The sequence below is a fragment of the Pelobates fuscus genome, chromosome 4 (genome assembly GCF_036172605.1).
Source record: "Pelobates fuscus isolate aPelFus1 chromosome 4, aPelFus1.pri, whole genome shotgun sequence".
In the NCBI taxonomy this organism is placed as follows: Eukaryota; Metazoa; Chordata; class Amphibia; order Anura; family Pelobatidae; genus Pelobates; species Pelobates fuscus.
In genome coordinates, this window is record NC_086320.1 from 178872184 (window position 1) to 178881397 (window position 9214).

Below are 9214 nucleotides of genomic sequence, written 5' to 3' on the forward strand. Positions count from 1 at the left end.
AACGCTAACTTTGGCCAGTGTTTGCGACTAGGTGGCTACTAAAAAAGACTGGACATACCCTATATTGAATACCCTGGTTTGTCTACTTTAAAAAAATATGTACATGTGGGGTGTTATTCAGAGACTTGTGACAGATAATAGTGTTACAATGTCACTATTGATAAATTTGAAAAAATATATGTTTTGAAATCGCAATATCCTACTTGTACCTATAACCCTATAACTTGCAAAAAAAAGCATGTAAACACTGGGTATTTTAAAACTCAGGACAATATTTTTAATCTATTTAGCAGGTTTTTTTTATTCGCTTTTGTAGATGAGTAAAAGATTTTTCAAGTAAAAGTCAAACAAACATGTTTTTTTTTTTATTTTTCATCATATTTGTTTGTTTTTTTTAAATTAAATTACATGAGATTATATAAATAATGCTATGTAAAGAAAGCCTTTTTTTGTCCTGATAAAAACAATATATAATTTTTATAGGAACAGTAAATGAGAGAGCGGAAAATTACAGCTAAACACAAACACCACAAAAGTGTAAAAAGAGGTCTGGTCGCAAATGTACAACATCGCAAAAACTGTCCAGTCCTTAAGGGGTTGAGGGGTTTTAAACATATATAACCGCATTTTAGAATTTAGTGCATTAGCTGATGACTTATGGTTGGCCTGGAAATTATCAATCCACAGCTGGAGGCAAAGAATTTATGTTTTGCTTTTAAAAAAATGGGCAGTTTTGCAACTCTAAAGAGAAGAAAACATGTAGTATGTGAGGCTGATTTTTTTTTTTTTTTTTTTATTATGATTAGGGTAATTCCATTAGTAGCTCCAATAAGGGACTTTTTTAAATGTAGAATTATTGTAACTCTTAAATAAATGGGGAGGGGACACACACACCAGGGTACGGTCCCTAAAAACCATACTACGACACTCATCATTAGACACTCAAGGCAGAGAACACTGAGACAGTGCTCCCATATGGTGCACCCATAGTAGGCTGGCCTTCTTGATCTGCCAGTAATTTGGGCAGACCTATCCCCTTTTGGGAGAACCAATGACTTGATCATGTAAATGGCCTGTCCCACCAGTGCCCTGGTTCTCGGGATACGACGTTGGTGAATCTACTTTAGTAACAGCATGAATAAAACATTTTATGACTGCTTGAGTTCTTTTCTCATTTGAAACCTAAACCGAGGAATGTAGACACATTTTAAACATATTGTGCGCAGATGAACACTTTATGACAGTTGTTTTTAAAGAGGTTCATTTCTCCACGGCATAAACATTGGCATGTGAATATAGCCTAAGAAAAAAATGTTGTAGGTTTCAAGTATATACATTTATATATATATATATCCCATATACCTCCCAAATATACACTATATTACAATGATCAGACCCCTCCATGTGTCTAGTTAATGCCAAGTTAAAAAAGCCTCAAGTCCTGGTAGAATAATGAAACATATGTACCTTTTATTTCTTCATAGCCAAGTGACACAGACACTTAGGCTGAGAAGAAAATGTATGCATTGTTATATTCTATATCAATATCCATGTATTCTAAAGATATTGGAAGGACCATATCTATTTTCGATCACTGGGGTATATGTGTATGTTAAAAAATATATAATCTACACTCATAACCTGCAACTGTCAAATCTACATGCATTAATGTCCTTGCTAACTTTTTCCATTAGAGAAATAGAATTGAATAGTTTAAGTATTTTAGCTTCATGGGCCCTCCATTTTTTAGTACATTATTTAAAAAAATACAATTTGAAAGCCACAAAATGTGTTTTTATTCCAGTGCTAGAACAGTATATACCAGTGGTTGTCAACCTGGTCCCTACCGCCCACTAGTGGACGGTTTGGGATTTTGGGTGGGCGATTCTGCAGAAAACGCCCACTGGGCCTTGATAGCTGTGGACCCATGCAGAGCCAACCTTGCTGTAAACCCTCTCGGGCTGATGAAGAGTGCAGCATTATGTCCCCCTCCCTGGTAAAAAGTAAGAAGAAGGGAGGGAGAGACATTAAGATAGATTTTCACATCTCACCCACCAACACACAGCAAAGACCCTATGCACCCTTCACACACAAACATACTACAACTCTCACAGACACACTGCCCCCCTCACACACACTGCACCCTTCACCCACAGACAGCACCCCTCACATGCATACAGCACCCCTTACACACAGCACCTCACAGACACACATAAAGTAGAATAGAAAATAAGAAAAAAAAAAAGGAAAAAAATAGATTATTTTAAGTACATAATTAGTTACTGCAACACTGGTGGGCGGTTAGGAAATCTTACCATCAACAAAGATACAAAGTGTGCTGATGGTATTAAAAGGTTGACTACCCCTGGTATACACAATGGTGTCTGACCTTTATTTGGTGAAGTCATCAAAGTTGGTGATTTTTATTTTTATAATCAGAATATGCTTCTCATAAAGCACATAATGTATAATGGAGGTATGGTACCTACATATTCCCCAACCTACCATGCAACAATTAAACCTAATAATTAAACTTTAAAAAAAACTTAAAAAAAAATTCTACTTACTAATAAAAGTCTTCTCTCTTCTAATTCTTCATACCTTCTGTAACGGAACCGCTTGCACCCCGACCGTGTACCTTCCGTTGACGGATGCTCCTAGTGCTTCCCGAGGACTCCAAGCACTCCGCCAGACACCAAAACCACTGCAGACCCCACGAACCACCGCAGCTTGGTTGGGGACTCGCCGTCTCCACCCACTCTGGCCCCAAGACCAGAGTCCAGCTTCCAGTAGGTAGACCTCTCCAAATTCCAGAGAGCAGGAACAGGAACAGGAACAAGCTCTTAGCAGAGCTTAGTGATTATACGCTGGGAAGTATAGTGATTATAGCAATCCCCAGAATTGTCGAATGGCGTTCGAATTGTCGAATCAATTAGTTCCAGGGAAGGTAAAACTTCAGCGGTGTTCGTGCCGTTTTGAGTTCCATGAGTTTGACGGCAAAACACCTGACCGCGTTCGACTGAATTCGACTACTTCGGCACTTCAGCTGTATCCGAAGTGCCATATAAAAAGTACCAATCTTTTCCCAAAGTATTTAAAGGGCTAGAAACAGTCTTTTAAAAGTCCATGAGCCCAAATCGGGGTTTTAAAGGGCCATACATCCCAGGGGCCATAGTCACAGGGCAAGAGGCTGGCAAGATAGGCCTCTCCAAATCCCAGTGACAAAGGTGCTTTCGTCACACCTTCAAAGGCAAACAATCATAACGCTTTGACATCCAAGTCTTGAGAGAAGACTTCTAGTCTGCCATGCAGCAGGTTGGGGGCATATGGAGGTACAATACCTCTATTATAGTAATTTTAGAGCCTTATTGACCCCCATTTGCTTTCTATTTTATTATTATAATTTTTCTTTTGCCATTTTTAATGTGAAGACTGGTTAACAGGCGCTGGCCAGCCACCACATAATTAACACCCATGCCACCAAGGTTTTTTTTAAACTATTTGCCCACTGGCTGATAGCGCTGAAGTAATACATGCACTTGCAAAAAGCAAGTGATGGATAATTTGCAAATGTGCATTCTCACGTATGCATTCTGTTTTATATGCGTTCACATTGCAGTCATTGCTAAATGTCCAATTCTGTGCTTTATATTGGGTCGCATGAGGACCGACTGACTGTATTTTTGTTTTTTAATAAATCTGCAAATTGCCATTGCAGTCGTAATTCGGTAATTTTCACTGGATTTTTTCCATTCAGACAAAATCTGGTGTTTAGTGAATAATCCTGTATGTTTACTTATCCCTATGTTTAATAAATATGTATTTGTAGGACTTGAAAGATACACTTTAAATTAAATCTACACCTCTTTATCCTGCAGATGGTGCATCCATCTTAGCGCAATCATTGTTACAAACGCTGTTCTTTTCAGTTGACAGCGTAAAGAAGCATACGGAAAAGAAGAGAATTTAAACACTGTTTTTATTTCTCCTCCTGATTCACAATGTGCGTTCTGACTTGTCTGAAGTGAATTATGATGTAATTTGGTAAATATTCATATAAATTTAAAAGAAAATAGACCATTAAAGTTCTAGGTGATTATTTTTATTGTATGTTTAAAGGACCGTTTCCGTAAAAAAGAAAGAAAAAAAAAAAAAGGTAAATTCTGTTTTAATGGATTTATGGTTTCTATTGTCTCTAGGCACCCTTAATACAATTATTTCCTTATTCAATGGTATGTATTGTTTTTTTTTTTTTTGAATTCTTTATTTTTGAAGCGCAATGCCAGATACAGTGAGCAATTATGACAGTTAACAGGAGTTGATGCAATGACATAGTGGTAAAGAGGATTTGTTGCGCTTTTTTTTTTTTTTTTTGTTCGTTTAAACATAAGAAATAAACAGGTTTATCGGGGAACCCAACATGCCATCTAGACAAGGTTTAGTCTATGCAAGGTAGCGTTCCTATGATATGGTTAGCTAGGGTTGCGTACAATTAGTTTACAGACAAATGAAGTAAAGGAACACAATCCAGGTTGGATAACACGTTATGGCATTGGATAAACTAGCTGTGAGCCGAAAAATTAAACAGATTATGCATGTGTTAACTAAACTACTTGCTGGTAGCATCTATGAATCATAGCTTTTTAGGGACTATGAGTAGATAGTGGGTCGATTAGTAGGTTATGGGAAGGTAGTGTAAATCTTCCAGCATATATTGTTACAGGTGGGCATTATGCACAATTTTAGATTTTATGATACACTATGATAGACTATCTCACCCTGTAAATATACGTAATAAGGTAAAGGATACGCTCAGTGCATTAAGGAAGCCAAGAAGTAATGCAGGTTGACCCTCGCTAGATTCAAACTAATAACGAGTAACACATTCGCTTAACTTTGATAACAGGCAGAGCATCACATTTGCTGTGTTTTGTTAGAGATTAAACATACCGCTACAGAACCTGATGTGAGGCGGTCCTGTGTGTGTCTGACATGTAGCTAGCTAGTAACGTTCACTGGTAAATTAATAAAAAATAAGAACAATAATACACATAGATAAGAAGTATAAAGTGAAGTCTTAGGCCTAGTCTTAGTGTGCGTATTCACTGATCTATTGACATCATAGATTATACATGTGTAAATATTCAAGTGAGTACCACCGGCTAGTGCTAAAAACTGACTGCAACTTTAAACTACTGGTTATAGTAACTCACACGTTGGTCGTTTCTCGATTAACTTTGCGTTCACGTGAGGTGCAGCAAGAGTGGATAAACATTAACATAATAAACCAATAAAACAATTTCAACAAGGGGGGGGGGGGGGAGAAAGCAGTTATGGCATTCTTAAGTCCCCGAAATGATGGCCGTAGGCCAGTCCATGGGTGATAAGAGAGTCCTGGATAAGGGCGCAGCAGACCCTTGAGCCCGCTCTTTTCCCCTCAGGTCCCCGTTCCCGTGGAGGAAGTGGGTTTCGTGGTTCGCGGTGTAAAATCCCTGACTTTCGCCAAATCCACCCGTGACAGGTCCCCACCTGCAATTGGTGATGGCAGAGTTATTCCAAGTGTCCGCAGTTGGTCTTCTAGTTCCTTGTCGGTGCTTGCCCGTAGAGCGGTGTCTCCGGCTGTAATTAGTACTGTGCGATTCGGGCCCCAGCGGTACGGTACCTCCTTGGCTCGGAGCAGTTGGAGTAGTGGTTGCAGGGATCGGCGCCATAGGAGAGTGCCCCTTGACATGTCTGGAAAGAAGTGCAGTGTGGCGCCCTCAAAGGTGATGGGGATTTTTCCCCTCACTGCTTCTTGTAGTAGGGCCTTGTCCCGCATGGAGCCAAAACGGAGGATAAGGTCCGGGGTCGCTGTCGGCGGTGCATTGGGTGGCTTTGTTAGACGGAACATGCCATCGAGTCTCATGGTTTTGGCCTGTTTCGGCTGTAGGAGGGCTGCAAAGAGCCGCCTGAGGAAATGAGGTAAGTCCTGCAGTCCCACTGTCTCGGGCACTCCCCTTAGTTTTAGGTTATATCTGCGCCGTTGGTCTTCCATGGCATCTAATCTGGTGTCAATTTGTTGTTGGTATTGGGTCAGGTTAGCCAGGCCTCTCTCCACCTCTGTGAGCCGGCCTTCGTGGGTGCTCTGGGTGGCCTCAAGTTGGACCATTTTGGTAGTTGCACTTTCGATGGCCTTTTTGAATGGGGCAAGGTCTCCCGCTATGTTCTCTCGAAGTTCTGCCAACATTGCTTTGAGTTGGGTTGCTGTGATGGGGTCCCGGTCCGTCGCCGATGGGGCCCGTGCTTTTTTAGTGGTAGGTAAGGCACTCACCATCGGGGCCTCGGCCATGTCCTCCGATGAGTAAGAGGAGCCCTCGTCCGCGAGCGCCATGTTGTCCCACGCGGCCCTCTGGGAGTTGCGGAAGAGATCGGCGATATCCCGGTTCATCGGGCTTTTATCAGGCTTGGGCTTTTTATTTTTTCGACCCATGTCCGAACTCTCAGCCAGGGGACTGTTTTTGTGAGGGTAGGTGATGGCTTTCTCCCCAATTTTAGCCGTTTTTCGGTGTCTTCGTACGGAGCTCTTCAGGCATGCGACCGTCCTGGCTCACGGTTAGGCTCCGCCCCGGTATGTATTGTTTTTAAATAACAAAAAGTAAGTTTTTCAAATATATTCTAAATATTTGCTATTTTTATTTTTACATGATCTTTGTGTTGCATTTTTAGTCAGTGAAATATTTTCTGCTCTTCGTACAATCTATTTTCTAATTCAGTTTTGGAATGCTAAGTATACAGAATTGCAATTGTTTTGAGAAACCTTTGGGCTATATATTCTTTCAACCAACTAATTAACTGAAGGAGTATTGTGGCATGGTCAATGACCATAAAAAAATGGAAATTGTTAAAGTTCTTGAATGTTGAGCTATTTTTCATTTTTAATGTTTCAATATGTGAAACTGTTTTTTATGATAAATAAAAAAACTTGTGTTTCATTAAAAAAAAAATGTGGGAGTAACTTCTTCTCTGAAACTAATGTATTAATCCCTTTTGTAATAATGACATGCCAGGATATTAACAATAATATAACTGCATGTTACTCCTGAGTGAGTAAAAAACACTCTGTTTAGAAAGACATACATATTTATTGATCGATCTATATCTATGTATGTATATATCACAAACATCCATTACATTTGTATCTACAGATAACTTCACATTTTGTTTTCATCGTCATAGATGTAGTGATCCTTAGTGTTTAATAGTGTATGGTTAAGTTAGCTATTTTTGTTAAGAAACATGCATTAGTTTGAGATGAATATTGCTTAATTTCTATTAAAAGATGATCAGTAAATTATACAGAATATCTACATTAAGGCTACGTTTGTATAACATTTGTATAATTATGTATTGCTTTATTTTGCAGATATAATTGGATTGATTTCCCATCTGTATTATTGACCCCAACGCCAAACCAGTTGGAAAGGACAATATTGTGCAACAGTTTGGACCATCTATATTACTATCCTTGTGTGCTTGGAGACTTTGACAACGGTGATTATGGAAACTCTCTCACAAGATTCTCTAATGGAGTGCCAAATATGCTTTAACTATTATAGCCCTCGGAGGAGACCGAAGTTACTTGATTGTAAACATACCTGCTGCTCCATCTGCTTGCAGCAAATGAGAGCCAGCCAAAAAGACCTTAGATGCCCCTGGTGCAGAGGTGTTACAAAATTGCCACCTGGTTATTCTGTATCTCAGCTTCCCGATGACCCAGATGTAATTGCTGTCATTGCAATTCCGCATACTTCAGAGAACACACCTGTCTTTATTAAGCTGCCTAGTAATGGGTGCTACATGTGGCCAATGCCTGTTAACAAGGAACGGGCATTATTGCCAGGTGATATTGGATGCCGTCTTCTACCAGGAAACCAACAGAAACCAGTCACTGTTGTGGCTATGCCAATGGAACAACATCCTTTACAAGGTAGCATTCAACAGGATATTGTAGAAGAAGAGCATGAAAGAAGAGGGGTCGTTAAAAGTTCTACATGGTCTGGCGTTTGCACTGTGATTTTGGTAGCATGTGTATTGGTCTTCCTTCTTGGAATTGTCCTCCACAACATGTCTTGCATTTCAAAGCGTTTTACTGTGATTTCCTGTGGCTGAAACAGACTCAACTTACCTTATATGTCATCTTTTGGTTTTCTCAACATAGGGCAAGTTCAAAATAGAGCAAACTTACACAGCAGCATTGTAAACTGGGAAAAATACCAACTCAAAGCAGGGTGGGGACTTGTTAACTTATATATAATAAGTAATAAGCCCTATGAGAGGGCTGTCCATGCCTAACAGTATGGTTCGAATTAATGAAGATTGCATGCACAGCCATAATTTCTTCACAAACTGGACTTGTGAGGTATTTTTGAGCGTAGGGTAGTAAGACTTTTTCTTCTTAGCTCATTGTGCTATGGCCATATACATCGGGCATCTTGACCAAGTAATGTTTTCGTTGAACCTTAAAATATTTTACGTACCTACCTTGAATTTAGAGGAATACAAACAATAACCCTGACATTTTAAGAAAAGGGGGAAGAAGTAATTCATCATATTTCAAATTGCAGAGGCAATTATAACAAAAAAAAAAAAGAAATTGTTAAGTTACATGCAGCCAAATGTATCTTGCTACATCTCAGGTCTTCTACTGATGATTAACATATTCCTCTTATGATGGTAATCTTTATTAGTGATACATTGGGAATTATCTTGCAATAGATGGATTGTCTCAAATGTCCAGACTATATTATATGTTTAAGGTGCCTATTAAAGAGGTGAGATGGAATGTTTCAAAATCATACAGTCTATGATGTCATCTCACAGTTTGTAGTATTTTCCATCTTTAAAAAAAAACAAAAAAAAACATGCTCTGTACATCAGATTAGTAACCTCTGAGAGAAAAAAATAAATCACTCCTATTTGCAACACAGTTCCTATATTTGCGTTCCCGTCTAGGTGTATCGTAAAATAAAGCACATGGCCTTCCTGAAAAATTGGAAAATACTGATCTTGTTAAAAATTAATTATTCTAACTGTCTGTCTATTATACACAAAATTATGTTCTGTGGCCTCAAACTTGAATAGTTAACGAGAAGGGATCATAATGATGTTTATTACACCAACATTGTGTTGTAAAATATATATAATTTATGAACTTACCCAACTGCAAACCATTTAT

General features: G+C 39.0%; 1 protein-coding gene across 2 annotated transcripts in view; it reads left to right on the forward strand.

Annotated features, from left to right (window-relative positions):
* Positions 1 to 8773, forward strand: part of RNF152 (ring finger protein 152) — a 36632-nt gene extending 27859 nt beyond the window's left edge. For both annotated transcript variants that reach the window (XM_063451822.1, XM_063451823.1), the window contains exon 2: positions 7403 to 8773. In XM_063451822.1, the coding sequence (XP_063307892.1) occupies positions 7537 to 8148 (612 nt within the window). In that variant the 5' untranslated portion in view covers positions 7403 to 7536 and the 3' untranslated portion in view covers positions 8149 to 8773. The remainder of the gene's footprint in view (positions 1 to 7402) is intronic.
* The last annotated feature ends 441 nt before the right edge of the window (positions 8774 to 9214 follow it).